At 44.4% G+C, this 18,332-nt stretch overlaps 1 protein-coding gene across 1 annotated transcript in view; it reads left to right on the forward strand.

The window, feature by feature from the left end:
* The first annotated feature begins 812 nt into the window (after positions 1-812).
* Positions 813-18,332, forward strand: part of NYAP2 (neuronal tyrosine-phosphorylated phosphoinositide-3-kinase adaptor 2) — a 228,682-nt gene continuing 211,162 nt past the window's right edge. The window contains exon 1 of the mRNA XM_040431045.1: positions 813-1,027. Within this exon, the coding sequence (XP_040286979.1) occupies positions 822-1,027 (206 nt within the window). The 5' untranslated portion in view covers positions 813-821. The remainder of the gene's footprint in view (positions 1,028-18,332) is intronic.

Consider the following 18,332-nt stretch of genomic DNA (forward strand, 5'->3'; position numbering starts at 1 on the left):
CAAATACCACTTGCTCACATAGCGGTAGGCTGGAATAAGAGGCTCAAGATGATGGATTATAGGGGTACCTACAAAATGTACGAGAAGGCGGGGAAAAAAGGGTATTGGCTGGCCTGCCTCTATACCTACAACAATCTCAGAAGCCTGATGCATCTATAATAATAAACAGGATAGTTTGTTAAATGATCTAAACAATCTACATCTACATATGGATGAACACTGGTTGAGATGCTGTGTCGGGGGACTGGGGGACCACCTTTATCAGGTGCCCACCTGGGGATTTACCTGTTCCCCTGTGGGCCAGTCCATGCCTGTATACAGGCCATCAATATCTAGATCCTGGACAACCCCATTAGTGTATTATTGGCCAAACACACTGAGAGTGGCTGGTTTGGTCAACAATGTAATGTGTATGGAGGAAGCTCCCAACTCTCCCTCAACAGATGATGTCCGATGAGAGAAAGATCAGGCGAACTGAATTTTTTTGCCCTCTTCTTTTGTGCTCCCGGGAGATAAGCTGACTCCAGAGGTGTTTGGCAGTGACTCTCTACTCTCTCCTCTCTGGCTGACAACACATATGTGCTCGACCGAACTGAACATGTATGTAAATGGGAGAGTTGGGAGAAAGTCAGCAAAATTATTATTTGCCCAATATTTATTGAATGTTTATGGCCAGCTTAAGAGCACAAGCTAACCCTGTGCAAATGCAATAAATACAAGGGACATATAGGGCAGTGAAGGTGTAAGGATGTGATCATTTAAATGACCTTTTCTCCTTGATTTACAGGGCAACGTAACTGTTTTAAATTATCTACTGCAAGATGATGAGTACAAAACAGGAGGACAATACTTTGGACACATTTCTCCATTATATTGAAGATATGGGACTTAAGGCCTATGATGGCTTGGTAATACAGAATGCTTCAGACATTGCTCGGGAAAATGATCGTCTGAGGAATGAAGCAAATTTGGCTTATTTGAAAGAAAAAAAGGAAAAACGACGAAAGCAAGAGGCAGTCATTAGGCGGTAAATATGATTATTGAAGGCAATGCTTAATTATCACATTTTGTTTGAAATCCTTATAACATGAAGGTGCCGCATACATGTTACAGGGAATATTCCTCCCTATATATAAATATGCTTCCTGTCCGCACTATACAGCCAAGCAGCTATTATCACTCAATGTTTCCAATATTTAACTCTTAATGTGTATCATACATTAATAGTGGATACAAATCTGCTGATATATATCTGCAATAGAGGTAGGTCAGCTTAAATTTTTTGATTTTATTTTTAATTGCCTACTGTTACAGATCACTCTTTTCTACCAGCACCCCTAGCATCTGTGCCCAGCACTAAAATTTACTGTTGAGTAAAGAAAACACAAAATGAATAGAGCGGAAGCGATTTGTTTTTTACTGTGAGTCTGAATTACAATTTTTTATTTAGACCATTGTTTGTAGTCAGTAATGGGTATAAAGATGGGTGAGCACAGGAGGGTTCATTGTCTATGGATAGGTGATAAATGTTCGTAGGCCAGCCCTTTAAAATATATCTCTACATTTCCTTTGTTACATCTCTATGGTGTTTTGTTCTCCATTGGTGTGGTGGATCTGCTAACACTCTTGTCTGGTAGAGCAGATCCTGATAGGTGGCACAGGGTGAGCAGAACAAGAGGATTGGTGTAGCATAGCTGGGGAACTGGTGTAGCAGAACTGGAGATCTAATGTAGCAGAGCTTGAGAACGAGTGTAGCAGAGCTGTTAGCCCAATGCAGCAGAACTAAACAGAAGACTGATGTAGCAGAGTTAGTGTAGCAGAGCTGTAGCAGAGTTAACTGGAGACAGATGTAGAAGTTTTGTAGCAGTGTTAACTGGGATTATGGGTGTTGCAGAGTTATCTGGAAACCGGTGTGGCAAAGTAGTGGTGCAGTTAGGATATTGGAGTACAGGGATACAGACTATTAACTTAAATAATCTGGCAGCATCTCGCTGCCCAAACTGGGTTCATATAATGGGTTGACACCATCAGTGCACACTGGGTTGCTATGGCAAACTTGATAAGCAGGAGGAGAGATAGAGCTGGCCAGTGAAAGGGAGAGAGGCAGCACATGTTGATGGATCTGGGACAGATCAGTAGCATATCGATTGCTATTGGTGTATACAAACAATTTAGCTGCCCATTTAAGGGAACCTGTCACGTAGAAGCTGAAGGTGGCCTGTTATAGAGCAGGAAGAGCTGAGCATATTCATATATAGTTTTGTAGGAAAAGACTTTGAAGTCAAGGAGACGGTCCTATCAGTGACTGACAGCCTTCCTCAGAGATAGCTGTCAATTAGAGTTGAGCGAACACCTGGATGTTCGGGTTCGAGAAGTTCGGCCGAACTTCCCGGAAATGTTCGGGTTCGGGATCCGAACCCGAACCGAACTTCGTCCCGAACCCCATTGAAGTCAATGGGGACCCGAACTTTTCGGCACTAAAAAGGCTGTAAAACAGCCCAGGAAAGAGCTAGAGGGCTGCAAAAGGCAGCAACATGTAGGTAAATCCCCTGCAAATAAATGTGGATAGGGAAATGAATTAAAATAAAAATTAAAAAAATAAAAATGACCCAATATCAATTGGACAGAGGTCCCATAGCAGAGAATCTGGCTTCACGTCAGCAGAGAATCAGTCTCTTCATGCCATAGCAAAGAATCTGGCTTCATGTCAGCAGAGAATCAGTCTCTTCATGCCATAGCAGAGAATCTGGCTTCATGTCACCCACCACTGGAACAGGCCACTGTCACATATTTAGGCCCCGGCACCCAGACAGAGGAGAGAGGTCCCGTAACAGAGAATCTGGCCTTATGTCAGCACAGAATCTGTCTTCATGTCATAGCAGAGAATCAGGCTTCACGTCACCCACCACTGAAACAGGCCACTGTCACACATTTAGGCCCAGGCACCCAGGCAGAGGAGAGAGGTCCCGTAACAGAGAATCTGGCCTTATGTCAGCACAGAATCTGTCTTTATGTCATAGCAGAGAATCAGGCTTCACGTCACCCACCACTGGAACAGGCCACTGTCACACATTTAGGCCCAGGCACCCAGGCAGAGGAGAGAGGTCCCGTAACAGAGAATCTGGCCTTATGTCAGCGCAGAATCAGTCTTCATGTCATAGCAGAGAATCAGGCTTCACGTCACCCACCACTAGAACAGGCCACTGTCACATATTTAGGCCCAGGCACCCAGGCAGAGGAGAGAGGTCCCGTAACAGAGAATCTGGCCTTATGTCAGCGGAGAATCAGTCTTCATGTCATAGCAGAGAATCAGGCATCACGTCACCCACCACTGCAACAGGCCACTGTCACATATTTAGGCCCAGGCACCCAGGCAGAGGAGAGAGGTCCCGTAACAGAGAATCTGGCCTTATGTCAGCGCAGAATCAGTCTTCATGTCATAGCAGAGAATCAGGCTTCACGTCACCCACCACTAGAACAGGCCACTGTCACATATTTAGGCCCAGGCACCCAGGCAGAGGAGAGAGGTCCCGTAACAGAGAATCTGGCCTTATGTCAGCGGAGAATCAGTCTTCATGTCATAGCAGAGAATCAGGCATCACGTCACCCACCACTGGAACAGGCCACTGTCACATATTTAGGCCCAGGCACCCAGGCAGAGGAGAGAGGTCCCGTAACAGAGAATCTGGCCTTATGTCAGCGCAGAATCAGTCTTCATGTCATAGCAGAGAATCAGGCATCACGTCACCCACCACTGCAACAGGCCACTGTCACATATTTAGGCCCAGGCACCCAGGCAGAGGAGAGAGGTCCCGTAATAGAGAATCTGGCCTTATGTCAGCGCAGAATCAGTCTTCATGTCATAGCAGAGAATCAGGCTTCACGTCACCCACCACTGGAACAGGCCACTGTCACATATTTAGGCCCAGGCACCCAGGCAGAGGAGAGAGGTCCCGTAACAGAGAATCTGGCCTTATGTCAGCGCAGAATCAGTCTTCATGTCATAGCAGAGAATCAGGCATCACGTCACCCACCACTGGAACAGGCCACTGTCACATATTTAGGCCCAGGCACCCAGGCAGAGGAGAGAGGTCCCGTAACAGAGAATCTGGCCTTATGTCAGCACAGAATCTGTCTTCATGTCATAGCAGAGAATCAGGCTTCACGTCACCCACCACTGGAACAGGCCACTGTCACACATTTAGGCCCCGGGACCCAGACAGAGGAGAGAGGTCCCGTAACAGAGAATCTGGCCTTATGTCAGCGCAGAATCAGTCTTCATGTCATAGCAGAGAATCAGGCTTCACGTCACCCACCACTGGAACAGGCCACTGTCACATATTTAGGCCCAGGCACCCAGGCAGAGGAGAGAGGTCCCGTAACAGAGAATCTGGCCTTATGTCAGCGCAGAATCAGTCTTCATGTCATATCAGAGAATCAGGCTTCACGTCACCCACCACTGGAACAGGCCACTGTCACACATTTAGGCCCCGGCACCCAGACAGAGGAGAGGTTCATTCAACCTTGGGTTGCCCCGCAATATAATGGTAAAATGAAAATAAAAATAGTATTGAATGAGGAAGTGCCCTGGAGTAGAATAATATATTGTTAAGGGGAGGTAGTTAATATCTAATCTGCACAAGGGATGGACAGGTCCTGTGGGATCCATGCCTGGTTCATTTTTATGAACGTCAGCTTGTCCACATTGGCTGTAGACAGGCGGCTCCGTTTGTCTGTAATGACGCCCCCTGCCGTGCTGAATACACGTTCAGACAAAACGCTGGCCGCCGGGCAGGCCAGCACCTCCAAGGCATAAAAGGCTAGCTCTGGCCACGTGGACAATTTGGAGACCCAGAAGTTGAATGGGGCCGAACCATCAGTCAGTACGTGGAGGGGTGTGCACAGGTACTGTTCCACCATGTTAGTGAAATGTTGCCTTCTGCTAACACGTTCCGTATCAGGTGGTGGTGCAGTTAGCTGTGGCGTGTTGACAAAACTTTTCCACATCTCTGCCATGCTAACCCTGCCCTCAGAGGAGCTGGCCGTGACACAGCTGCGTTGGCGACCTCTTGCTCCTCCTCTGCCTTCGCCTTGGGCTTCCACTGGTTCCCCTGTGACATTTGGGAATGCTCTCAGTAGCGCGTCTACCAACGTGCGCTTGTACTCGCGCATCTTTCTATCACGCTCCAGTGTAGGAAGTAAGGTGGGCACATTGTCTTTGTACCGGGGATCCAGCAGGGTGGCAACCCAGTAGTCCGCACACGTTAAAATGTGGGCAACTCTGCTGTCGTTGCGCAGGCACTGCAGCATGTAGTCGCTCATGTGTGCCAGGCTGCCCAGAGGTAAGGACAAGCTGTCCTCTGTGGGAGGCGTATCGTCATCGTCCTGTGTTTCCCCCCAGCCACGCACCAGTGATGGGCCCGAGCTGCTTTGGGTGCCTTCCCGCTGTGAACATGCTTCATCCTCATCCTTCTCCTCCTCATCCTCGTCCTCCTCGTCCTCCAGTAGTGGGCCCTGTCTGGCCACATTTGTATCTGGCCTCTGGTGTTGCAAAAAACCTCCCTCTGAGTCACTTCGAAGAGACTGGCCTGAAAGTGCTAAAAATGACCCCTCTTCCTCCTCTTCCTCCTGGGCCACCTCCTCTTCCATCATCGCCCTAAGTGTTTTCTCAAGGAGACATAGAAGTGGTATTGTAACGCTGATAACGGCGTCATCGCCACTGGCCATGTTGGTGGAGTACTCGAAACAGCGCAACAGGGCACACAGGTCTCGCATGGAGGCCCAGTCATTGGTGGTGAAGTGGGGCTGATCCGCAGTGCGACTGATCCGTGCGTGCTGCAGCTGAAACTCCACTATGGCCTGCTGCTGCTCGCACAGTCTGTCTAGCATATGCAAGGTGGAGTTCGTCGCATATGAAGCGGTGAGCGGGATGGCCGAAGTTACGCTGTAGCGCAGACAGGCGAGCAGCGGCAGGGTGTGAACGCCGGAAGCGCGAACAGACGGCCCGCACTTTATGCAGCAGCTCTGACATGTCGGGGTAGTTGCGAATGAACTTCTGCACCACCAAATTCAGCACATGCGCCAGGCAAGGGATGTGCGTCAAACCGGCTAGTCCCAGAGCTGCAACGAGATTTCGCCCATTATCGCACACCACCAGGCCGGGCTTGAGGCTCACCGGCAGCAACCACTCGTCGGTCTGTTGTTCTATACCCCCCCCCCCCACAACTCCTGTGCGGTGTGGGGCCTGTCCCCCAAACATATGAGTTTCAGAACGGCCTGCTGACGTTTACCCCGGGCTGTGCTGAAGTTGGTGGTGAAGGTGTGTGGCTGACTGGATGAGCAGGTGGAAGAAGAGGAGGAGGAAGCTGAGTAGGAGGAGGAGGAGACAGGAGGCAAAGAATGTTGCCCTGCGATCCTTGGCGGCGGAAGGACGTGCGCCAAACAGCTCTCCGCCTGGGGCCCAGCCGCCACTACATTTACCCAGTGTGCAGTTAGGGAGATATAGCGTCCCTGGCCGTGCTTACTGGTCCACGTATCTGTGGTTAGGTGGACCTTGCCACAGATGGCGTTGCGCAGTGCACACTTGATTTTATCGGACACTTGGTTGTGCAGGGAAGGCACGGCTCTCTTGGAGAAGTAGTGGCGGCTGGGAACAACATACTGTGGGACAGCAAGCGACATGAGCTGTTTGAAGCTGTGTGTGTCCACCAGCCTAAATGACAGCATTTCATAGGCCAGTAGTTTAGAAATGCTGGCATTCAGGGCCAGGGATCGAGGGTGGCTAGGTGGGAATTTACGCTTTCTCTCAAATGTTTGTGAGATGGAGAGCTGAACGCTGCCGTGTGACATGGTTGAGATGCTTGGTGACGCAGGTGGTGGTGTTGGTGGTACATCCCATGTTTGCTGGGCGGCAGGTGCCAACGTTCCTCCAGAGGCGGAGGAAGAGGCCGAGGCGGCGGCAGCAGCAGAAGAGGCCGAGGCGGCAGCAGCAGAAGAGGTAGCAGGGGGAGCCTGAGTGACTTCCTTGTTTTTAAGGTGTTTACTCCACTGCAGTTCATGCTTTGCATGCAGGTGCCTGGTCATGCAGGTTGTGCTAAGGTTCAGAACGTTAATGCCTCGCTTCAGTCTCTGATGGCACAGCGTGCAAACCACTCGGGTCTTGTCGTCAGCACATTGTTTGAAGAAGTGCCATGCCAGGGAACTCCTTGAAGCTGCCTTTGGGGTGCTCGGTCCCAGATGGCGGCGGTCAGTAGTAGGCGGAGTCTCTTGGCGGCGGGTGTTCTGATTTTGCCCACTGCTCCCTCTTTTGCTACGCTGTTGGCTCGGTCTCACCACTGCCTCTTCCTCCGAACTGTGAAAGTCAGTGGCACGACCTTCATTCCATGTGGGGTCTAGGACCTCATCGTCCCCGGCATCGTCTTCCACCCAGTCTTGATCCCTTACCTCCTGTTCAGTCTGCACACTGCAGAAAGACGCAGCAGTTGGCACCTGTGTTTCGTCATCATCAGAGACGTGCTGAGGTGGTATTCCCATGTCCTCATCATCAGGAAAAATAAGTGGTTGTGCGTTAGTGCATTCTATCTCTTCCACCCCTGGGGAAGGGCTAGGTGGATGCCCTTGGGAAACCCTGGCAGCAGAGTCTTCAAACAGCATAAGAGACTGCTGCATAACTTGAGGCTCAGACAGTTTCCCTGATATGCATGGGGGTGATGTGACAGACTGATGGGCTTGGTTTTCATGCACCATCTGTGCGCTTTCTGCAGAAGACTGGGTGGGAGATAATGTGAACGTGCTGAATCCACTGTCGGCCACCCAATTGACTAATGCCTGTACCTGCTCAGGCCTTACCATCCTTAGAACGGCATTGGGCCCCACCAAATATCGCTGTAAATTCTGCTGGCTACTGGGACCTGAGGTAGTTGGTTCACTAGGACGTGTGGCTGTGGCAGAACGGCCACGTCCTCTCCCAGCACCAGAGGATCCACTAACACCACCACGACCATGTCCGCGTACGCGTCCCTTATTAGATATTTTCCTCATTGTTCCCGTTCACCACAATTTTGAGAATGGCAAATTTGGGAATAGTTTTTCAACCCAGAACAAAAAGTGTGCTTTTACGGTCACTACAAATAACTTGACCAGCTAAAACAGTACAGATTTGGTTGAATAGAAATGTCAGGCCTGTTTTTTTTTTGCGCTGTGTGACAGGTATAGGTTTAATCACAGAATTAGACTTCTATCTGCACGGTAGCGTGTGTCTTAGGTTTTTCTGAATGACACTATCAGCACCTTCAATGTAAGATATCCTTTTTGGGATAGATTTCAAGTAGGCCTCATATACCAGAAACTAGTTATTTTGAGAATGGCAAATATGGGAATAGTTTTTCAACCCTTAACAAAAAGTGTGCTTTTACGGTCACTACAAATAACTTGACCAGCTAAAACAGTACAGATTTGGTTGAATAGAAATGTCAGGCCTGGTTTTCTTTTTGCGCTGTGTGACAGGTATAGGTTTAATCACAGAATCAGACTTCTATCTGCTTGGTAGCGTGTGTCTTAGGTTTTTATGAATGACACTATCAGCACCTTCAATGTAAGATATCCTTTTTGGGATAGATTTCAAGTAGGCTGCATATACCAGAAACTAGTTATTTTGAGAATGGCAAATTTGGGAATAGTTTTTCAACCCAGAACAAAAAGTGTGCTTTTACGGTCACTACAAATAACTTGACCAGCTAAAACAGTACAGATTTGGTTGAATAGAAATGTCAGGTCTATTTTTTAGGCGCTGGGTGACAGGCTCAACTTGCCCCTGATGTAGTATATGGCCAAAAAATAACCACACTATTGATGGTTAAATGCACTTGGGTGACACAGGCTCAGCCTGCACCAGATGTAGTATATGGCCAAAAAATAACCAGACTGTTGATGGTTAAATGCACTTCAGTGACACAGGCTCAGCCTGCAGCTGATGTAGTATATGGCCAAAAAATAACCAGACTGTTGATGGTTAAATGCACTTGGGTGACACAGGCTCAGCCTGCACCAGATGTAGTATATGGCCAAAAAATAATCAGACTGTTGATGGTTAAATGCACTTCGGTGACACAGGCTCCGCCTGCAGCTGATGTAGTATATGGCCAAAAAATAACCAGACTGTTGATGGTTAAATGCACTTCGGTGACACAGGCTCAGCCTGCAGCTGATGTAGGATATAGCACAAAATAACCACACTATTGATGGTTAAATACACTTGGTGATAGCTTGTGCTGGCGCACCACAAGTCACAAAATGGCCGCCGATCACCCCAGAAAAAAGTGATCTAAAAACGCTCTGGGCAGCCTCAAAAAAGTAAGCAAGTCGATATTAGCACTTCAATGATCCACAGCTGCAGATCGATCACAGAATGAAGTCTTTTGGAGGAGTTAATCTGCCTAATCTCGCCCTAACGTCGCAGCAGCAACCTCTCCCTATGCTTGAATCAGCAGAGTGACGTGCAGCGCTACGTGACCCAAGCTTATATAGAGGCTGGGTCACATGCTGCACTGGCCAATCACAGCCATGCCAATAGTAGGCATGGCTGTGATGGCCTCTTGGGGCAAGTAGTATGACGCTTGTTGATTGGCTGCTTTGCAGCCTTTCAAAAAGCGCCAAGAAAGCGCCGAACCCGGACTTTTAGGAAAATGTTCGGGTTCGGGTCCGTGTCACGGACACCCCAAAATTCGGTACGAATCCGAACTATACAGTTCGGGTTCACTCATCCCTACTGTCAATCACTGATAGAACTGTCTCCTTGACTTCAAAATCCAGAATGAGCAGGAATTTAAATGAATAATATACAAGTTTTACTGAACCTTTTCCCATAAAACTTTACATCAATCTGCTCAGCTCCTCCTGCTCTATAATATGCTGCCTGCAGAATATGTCGCATTTTATGGTGACAGGTTCCCTTTAAGGTACATTCCACAGGAATTCTTCATTAGATTGATCTATCGTATGAAGTAACTAACACTGGTAAAACGTTTACCTAATTTTTTGTCCAATTTTTTACATACAGTAGTGGTAATTCACATTGCTGCTTCCGTTTTGTCCCCATTCATTGTCAAAGAAGACAAAACGTAACTGAGCAGAACGTAATGCTCTAAAATGCATTCTGTTCCGTTTGGTTGTGTTCCCATACCGGAGAGCAAACCGGTTTTCTTTCCATCATGGGATGCGGAGCAAGACGGATCCGTCCTGACCCGCAATGCAAGTCAATGTGAACGGATCCGTTTTTTCTGACACAAACTGACACAATAGAAAACGGATCCGTCCCCCATTGATTTTTAATGGAGTTCATGACAGATCTGTCTTGGCAATGTTAAAGATAATACAACCGGATCCGTTCATAACGGATGCAGATGGTTGTAATATCAGTAAAGGAAGCGTTTTTGCTGAACCCTGCCGGATCCAGCAAAAACACTAGTGTGAAAGTAGCTTTATGTGTACTTACTGTGTACTGCCATATTCGGCCACTGTACAACTTACCGTATGGGTATCAGCCTTTTATTACATTGATATATTGTAGAATTATTTTAGCAAAGATTGGAATTTGAAATCTATTAAATCTCTGCAATGTCCATATCACTACTGTATATACAAACACCATTCAACCAATAGTTATTACTTGAAGATCCCCTGCTCTAATTCCAAGTATGTAACAGGGCTACCACCTACCGCAACAATAATGACAGGGAGACATATGGGCTCAGGTACAGTATGGCTGCTACCTCTGCACCCCTATAGCCACGTGTCTGATGCAGCTATTCATAAATAGGAGGATATTTGACAGCAAAATGATTTTTTTTCCTCATTGATGTGATTCTGCAGTAGAATTTGTTCTTTAAAGATCCTGAGATATACTTTATGCACCAGCTGTGAATATATACTGCACAGGCTCAGGAGTTCTTCCGGAAGAGAGTAATTTGCCTTTTCTCCTGGGTCTCCACCTGGTCGTGCTTACCTAGGATCTGGAAGTACTAATCTATCAAATCACTGAGGGTAAAACTCCAATATGACATACACAAAACAGGACAATGATCAGAGGGTCACTAATTACTACATAAATTGTCTATAACTTTATTCTACCATGTCATGTGCTGTCCTGCCTAAAGCGGAAAGCCACCCTAAAAGGGCGATCCCACACCATAACCTATACTTTAACCCTCAAAATCTCCCCAATATGGGAGAACGAAACCATAAGCACAATGTAAGGGCAAGACGTACAATATGATTATCTCTATTGAGTTTTGAAGATGTACTGCCCAAGGATGCAGTGACTCCATAGTATTGGAGATCGGTTGAACAGTCTTTTTGAACCCCCTAAGGCACAGTTTTACAAGCACTAATTTCGCCTTTGAAAATCTGTATACCAGGTCAGTCTATAAATAGTGATGACCGGGAGATGCCATATTCGATTTCGCAATTTCGAATGAATATTCGTCTTATATTCGTCTAAATCGAATATTCGTCATTATATCTATTTATCGCGAATAATTAAATCGCATATTATTCGCGATAAATAGAATAATGACGAATATTCGATTTTGACAAATATAAGACGAATATTCATTCGAATATTCACGAAATATCGCGAAATCGAATATGGCACCTCCCGCTCATAACTATTGTATTGCGAGTTTAACTGTATAAGGCAACTTTCCTAATGGTTGGCTATCTAGAATTAACGAAGATAACGAATATAGCGCTATACTCTCTATATTCGTTAATTCTAGCAAGCCAATAGGAAAGTTGCCTATGGACAGCTCTAAGTTGGATTCGCAATGCGAGAATATTACTTTGCCTATTTTTTGCAATAAATGGAATAATGACTCAGTATTCTATTTATTGCAAAAAATAGTCAAAGTAATATTCTCGCATTGCGAATCCAACTTAGAGCTGTAGGCAACTTTCCTATTGGCTTGCTAGAATTAACGAATATAGAAAATATAGCGCTATATTCGTTATCTTCGTTATTTGTATTTTACGAAAATTTGCTATATTGCTATATATTCTTGTTTTAGAATATGACGAATAAGTTATAGCAATATAGCTAATATATTAGTTATTTTGAATATTCATCTTTTTTTTCCATATGAAAACATGATTCCTTCCTGCTTAAGTCGCTGTTAAAAAATGACGAATATTCGATATAGCGAATATATAGCACTATATTCAAATTTATGAAGTTGCGATATTCACGATTAATATTCGCTATTCGAATATTTGCGCTCAACACTATCTGTAAAGCCAGTTGTCGTACAATCACTCACCATCCTCCATTCAAACACACTACACTTGTGCTAAACACCCAACAGTTACTATATAGATGGCAGGTGCAGTATATTTGAATGGAAGAAACTGAAAGATTATTCTTGTCGTATGGTGCAATGCGTGATGCGAACGCATTGCGCCCGCACTGAATCCGGACCCATTCATTTCAATGGGTCTGTGTACATGAGCGTTGTTTTACACGCATCACTTGTGCATTGCGTGAACATCGCAGCATGTTCTATATTCTGCGTTTTTCATGCAACGCAGGCCGCATAGAAGTGAATAGGGCTGCGTGAAAAGCGCATCGCATCCGCAAGCAAGTGCGGATGCGATGAGTTTTTCACTGATGGTTGCCTTAGGAGTAACATTTGCAAATTGAGGCATTTTCAATACTGCAGAAGGCTATAAAACAATGTGAAGTTGCAGATCCCATTAAGGGGCTTAAAGAAAATGCTGGGAAGTATAGTACCACAACAGGTGGTGGGATGGACGCCACATAATCCGACATCACAGCTCAATGAGAGAATTGCCTATCACAGTCTTTAATGTTTTTATGGCTTTCTCAATAGCTGCATCTCTGGCCTAGTCTTCACTGTTAAATAAATCTTGTGAAGCCAAACGCTCGGTGCAATTAGTGAACAATGCTAAGTGACTTTCCTTTCAAGGTTGTAGTACATTTGTGGAATATTGAATTATACTAAGGACATTCCTCACAGGACCACTGCCGTTTTTTATTACTTTGTTCTTTCAGTAATATCCAAGAGAAATGAGAGCTCTCATCCCTTTTATTTATTTTTCTATGTATTTTATTCTCTTTTTGAGGCTCAGGGGACATTTATTTATTTTTATAGATTTCAATCCTGTGACTTTAATGTAGTATTTTTGCTTTAAAAAAATGAAGTGAAAGAGGTTGTCTCGCTTCAGTTAGTGGCATTTATCATGTAGAGAAAGTTAATACAAGGCACTTACTAATGTATTGTGATTGTCCATATTGTCTCCTTTTCTGGCTTGATTCATTTTTCCATTACATTATACACTGCCCGTTTCCATGGTTAAGACCACCCTGCAATCCAGCAGTGGTGATGCTTGTAAACTATAGGAAAAAGCACCAGTCTATGTGCACTTCCACGGTCAAGGCAACCAGAGAGGACAGCACTGTTTTCCTATAGTGTGCAAGAACAACCACTACTGATGGATTGCAGGGTGGTCGTAACCATGGAAACGAGCAGTATATAGTTTGATGGAAAAATGAATCCAGCCAGCAAAGGAGACAATATGGACAATCACAATACATTAGTGAGTGCCTTGTATTAACTTTCTCTACATGATAAATGCCATTTGCTGAAGTGAGACATCCCATTTAAGGTGATGCTATATTTCCATATCTTACGTGCCGTAGACCCATTACTCTTCAATATGTATTATTATAATTACAGTTCAGCTAGCAAGAAATGATGCTGCTAAGTCACACCATGGATTAATCTAATAAGAATTCAGGGGCCAATAATAGCTTTTGTATAATGTGCTCTAAAACAGATCCTTGAAAATTTTACTTTCTGAAGCACATGCAGCTTTTCATAGAAAACTAAATATCCTATGACCCGGATTTATCAAAACCAATGTAAAGGAAATCCCATAGCACCCAATCAGATTCCTTCTTTCATTTTCCAAAGGAGCTCTGCAAAATGAAAGATGGAATCTGATTGGTTGCTATGGGCAACTAAGCCTGTCTTCATTTACCCCAGTTCTGATAAATCAGGGCCTAGGAGTATATGTTTGGAGGAGTACCCAGAGGAAACACATGCACACATGGGGATCTTAAATTAGGATCCAGGGCTTGAGAGGCGGGAAAGACATGGGAAACAGGATGGAAAATGGACAGTGCAAAAAAACAATGTTAATTTGTGGTAATATGGGCAATTTGTGATACCCTTACCTCGTTTAATATTACATTAATAAGCTGTAAAATTATATGATCATTTTGGCTGGAACAATTGGTGGTGCCACAGACCGTTAGGTTTACAATTTATTCGGGTTTATGTGTATTCTGGAAACTAATAGAAGGAAAATGTGGTATCGCTGGTGCAATAGCGTATTGTGTAAAATGCCGGACTGGGGATAACGTGATCCTGAGTTTATATGAAGTAGAATAAAGAATTTATTCCAAAATAATCATAGTGTGAACAGGCATTTTATATGTGACTCTAATAGGATGTGTTATGGCTTTAATTTGCCGCGAAGGGAACATTTTCTATGAGACTGATCCTTACTCACTATGAATAACTGTTCTCACTTTAATATTTTCATGTAAAATCAATATCACAAATAAATTTAAAGAGGTCATTTATCATTTAAGATTGTTTTTATGACCGCTTTAAGGGTTCATTCACACGTCCGTATGTGTTTTGCGGATCCACAAATTGCGGATCGCACATCGCAGGCACTCTCATAGAAAATGCCTTTTCCTGTCCGCAATTGCGGACAAGAATAGGACATGTTCTATTTTTCTGCGGAAAGGAAGTGCGGATCCGCAAATGCGGATGCGGACAGCACATTTCGGCCCCATTGAAAATGAATGGGTCCGCACCTGTTCAGCAAAATTGCGGAACGGATGCGGACCCATTTTGCGGACGTGTGGTCCCTAAGTCTGGCTTTGCTTTGTGTGCCTGGTCCACCTTAATAATATATGTGGCATAAGTGCAATGTGGTTTACACCTTTAGGTGTAAAAGTAGACCAGGGGGTTTCCTGGTGTGAGTTGCGACTTTTGCATAGTAAATGAGCCATAGACCACAGTGAAAAGTGGCGAGGATCACGAAATCTCGCAAAATGTAGCAGTTGCCATGGAAATGTCACTTTTTTATGCCACAAAACTGACATATGATTTCATAAGTGACCCCCTAAGACTTAGGCTACTTTTACACTAGCGTTTTTCTTTTCCGGCGCTGAGTTCCGTCCTAGGGGCTCAAAGCCGGAAAAGAACTGATCAGTTTTATCCTAATGCATTCTGAATGGAGAGAAATCCATTCAGGATGCATCAGGATGTCTTCAGTTCAGTCTTTTTGACTGATCAGGCTTTTCAGAAAACCGTAGCATGTTGTATTTTTACCTCCGGCCAAAAATACGGAACACTTGGGCTAAACGCCGGATCCGGCCTTTTTCCCATTGACTTGCATTAACGCCTAGTCCGGCGCCGTGTGTTCCGTCAAAAACGGATCCGGCTTTTGCATGTTAAACCCGAAAAATTTGAAAAAAAATTAAAGTCCATAAATGGCGGATCCGTTTTTTCCAATGCTTTTTTTCATTGTGATCAAAATCCTGATCAGGATTTAAATGTAATCAGTTTTCACAGGTTTTTCCGGATCCGGCGGGCAGTACCGGCGATGGAATTGAACGCCGGATTCAAACAACGCTAGTGTGAAAGTAGCCTTAAATAGATGCTCAGCCAAATTGTTAAAAATTCTCTTTTCGTTTCCTATGTTTTATTGTGTCTGGAAAAGCTGGGTGACAGACTGTATGACTGTGATTTATTGTCTCATACTGCAGCTGTCCAGGAGACAGAATGGCAAAAGTTTTAGGTATAGTGATATACGTATCTACATGGAAGGACATTTGTCATTGCATAATAGGTGACAACCTGAGTGGGAGCAGTAATGGTGTTCCCTTGGTTATCACACAGCTGTCCTAACAACAAATAAATGACAACCACCCGACTAGAAATGTTGAAAAGGGTTGTCAGGACTTTATCAATTCCCCACCACTCCCGTTCTGATGGTTCTCGGTCCCCAAGTCTTAGGGCTGTTTCACACGAGCGAGTCCATTGCGGGAATCACGCTCCGTGTGTGAGTGTGATCCTCCGCTCTGGACTTGCAGGAGCGCACGACATTATCATGATTTATAATGCTGTGTGTCTCTGCTTGACCTTATTTCTACATAATCATACTGACAGCTTTATGTCACTGTGATTCTGTGGCAGAAAGGCCATGCAGAGACACACAGCATTATAAATCAGTATAATGCCGTGCGCCCCTGCAAGTCCAGAGCGGAGGATCACACTCACACACGGAACGTGATTCCCGCAATGGACTCGCTCGTATGAAACAGCCCTTATTGTTTGGCATGACACACAGGAAATTACTTCTTAGCTAATTACTGGCTGCATCAACAACCTGAGTGGTCAATTCCTGCATGAATGACTAGGTAATAGAGACCCGTAGAGATGGATGGAGACCGCACGTCCTCAAGTGAAGATTTATTCCAGATGCAACGTTTCGGCTATAGAGTCTTGTTTAAGCATACTTGAAAAAGGCTCTAAAGCCGAAACGTTGCATCTGAAATAAATCTTCACTTGAGGACGTGCTTTCTCCATCCATTTTTCCGGATCATCTGATCAATGCTCCCCTGGAGACGTGCACCCATCGCTCACTAAACTAGGTGTGCTGTCCTCCCTCCTTTTTTCAAATCCTAGGTAATAGAGACTGTCAGAATGGAGTGGCGGAGATTGGTAAGGTGAGTATTACTTATTTTATTGCTTTACACCATTTGAAGCCCTTAAAAAAAAAAAAAATCGGATCTGTTTTTTACACTACTGTGTATACTGGAATTGAGAGATACAGGGCTGGCTGAATGGCATCCTTATAGTTAACACATTAGCTGCTAGTTCAGCAACCAGAGAGCACACTGATGTATTTTCATGCCCTCCGGGATTACCATTGTTACCTAACTGCTATGTTCCAGCTCTTTCATCCCGCCAAAACGCCTTCCATCCATTTTCCCTCTTTCATATTTCATATGTTCTTGCAGATTGCTCCCCCTCCCCCTTAATACAAATGAAATGCCAAATTGAAAGCCTTGTGCTTGCTCATTATTTGTAGTAAACAGCCAGACGCTCTGGGGGTGGCGCATGGCTTGACAGTGCTGCATGACTGCTTAAGAGAATAACACGGGAGACGGAGAGCTTCTATATGGAGGTTTTCTCTAACATTCACTCACAATTCCTGGACAGATAAAATCCAATTCTCAGTGCAAGCACTTGTTATTTGCGTGAGTGAATGGGTCGTGCGCTTCATTGCTGTCAGGTATGTGCAAATTTATTAATGGCCATTTATTTAATTTGCTAAGTGGAATAAAAATGAAATATGAATGATTCATTGTAATTTGCTTTAATGGGATTCAGTGGATTTTACATAAACATTCCACAAATATTACATTAAATACATTTCTCTAATTTTCTTGTATGTCTAATGTTGAAAGATTTTTACAAAAATTAGCAATAAAAATTAGATTTTTAGCAGGTCAATCTAAGGGTGTGGCCACACGTTCAGGTTTCTTGATGCAGTTTTGGAAGGCAAAATCAGGAGCAGAACCTAAAAGAAGAGAAATTATAAAGGACAGATACAACTCTTTTTTTTAATTCACTCCTTTTTTTGGCTTCCAAAACTGCATCAGGAAATCTGAACGTGTATACCACGATTTATTTTGCAGCTAGCTTTGCCATGTAAGAGATTGAGTCAGTTCAATCTTTACTGCAGTTAAAGGGGTATTCCGGTTTTGCAATTTTTTTTTTTGCATTAATTGTCAAGAAAAAACACATGCAATCACTTAATAATAGTGATTGTTTACGTGTAATGCCCCATTTTCCTTCACTCCATCATGCTCACTTGACATTTTCCACTGTGTTGATTCCCTATCCCAATGACATCATGTCTACCTATGAGGTGTGGCAAGGCCTTTAAGGCTCTGCCCGGTAGAAACCAGTGACCTTGCCTCTCAGATCATTGGTCTCCTCATTCTCCCGGACCCTGCCCTATAGACGTGATGAGTTATTATGATTACAGGGATACCAAATACTGTTTTGTGGTATTTAATAAAAATAAAAAAAAACACAGCAAATGCATAAAGAAATCCCAGTTATTGTTAAAAAAAAAATTACCAAGCAAAAAACATTTAAGTTTTTGTAAAATCCTTAGTATAAAATATCACAAAGCAGTATTTGGTATTCCTTTAATCATAATAAGCTGCA

Source organism: Bufo bufo, chromosome 4 (genome assembly GCF_905171765.1).
Source record: "Bufo bufo chromosome 4, aBufBuf1.1, whole genome shotgun sequence".
Classification (NCBI taxonomy): Eukaryota; Metazoa; Chordata; class Amphibia; order Anura; family Bufonidae; genus Bufo; species Bufo bufo.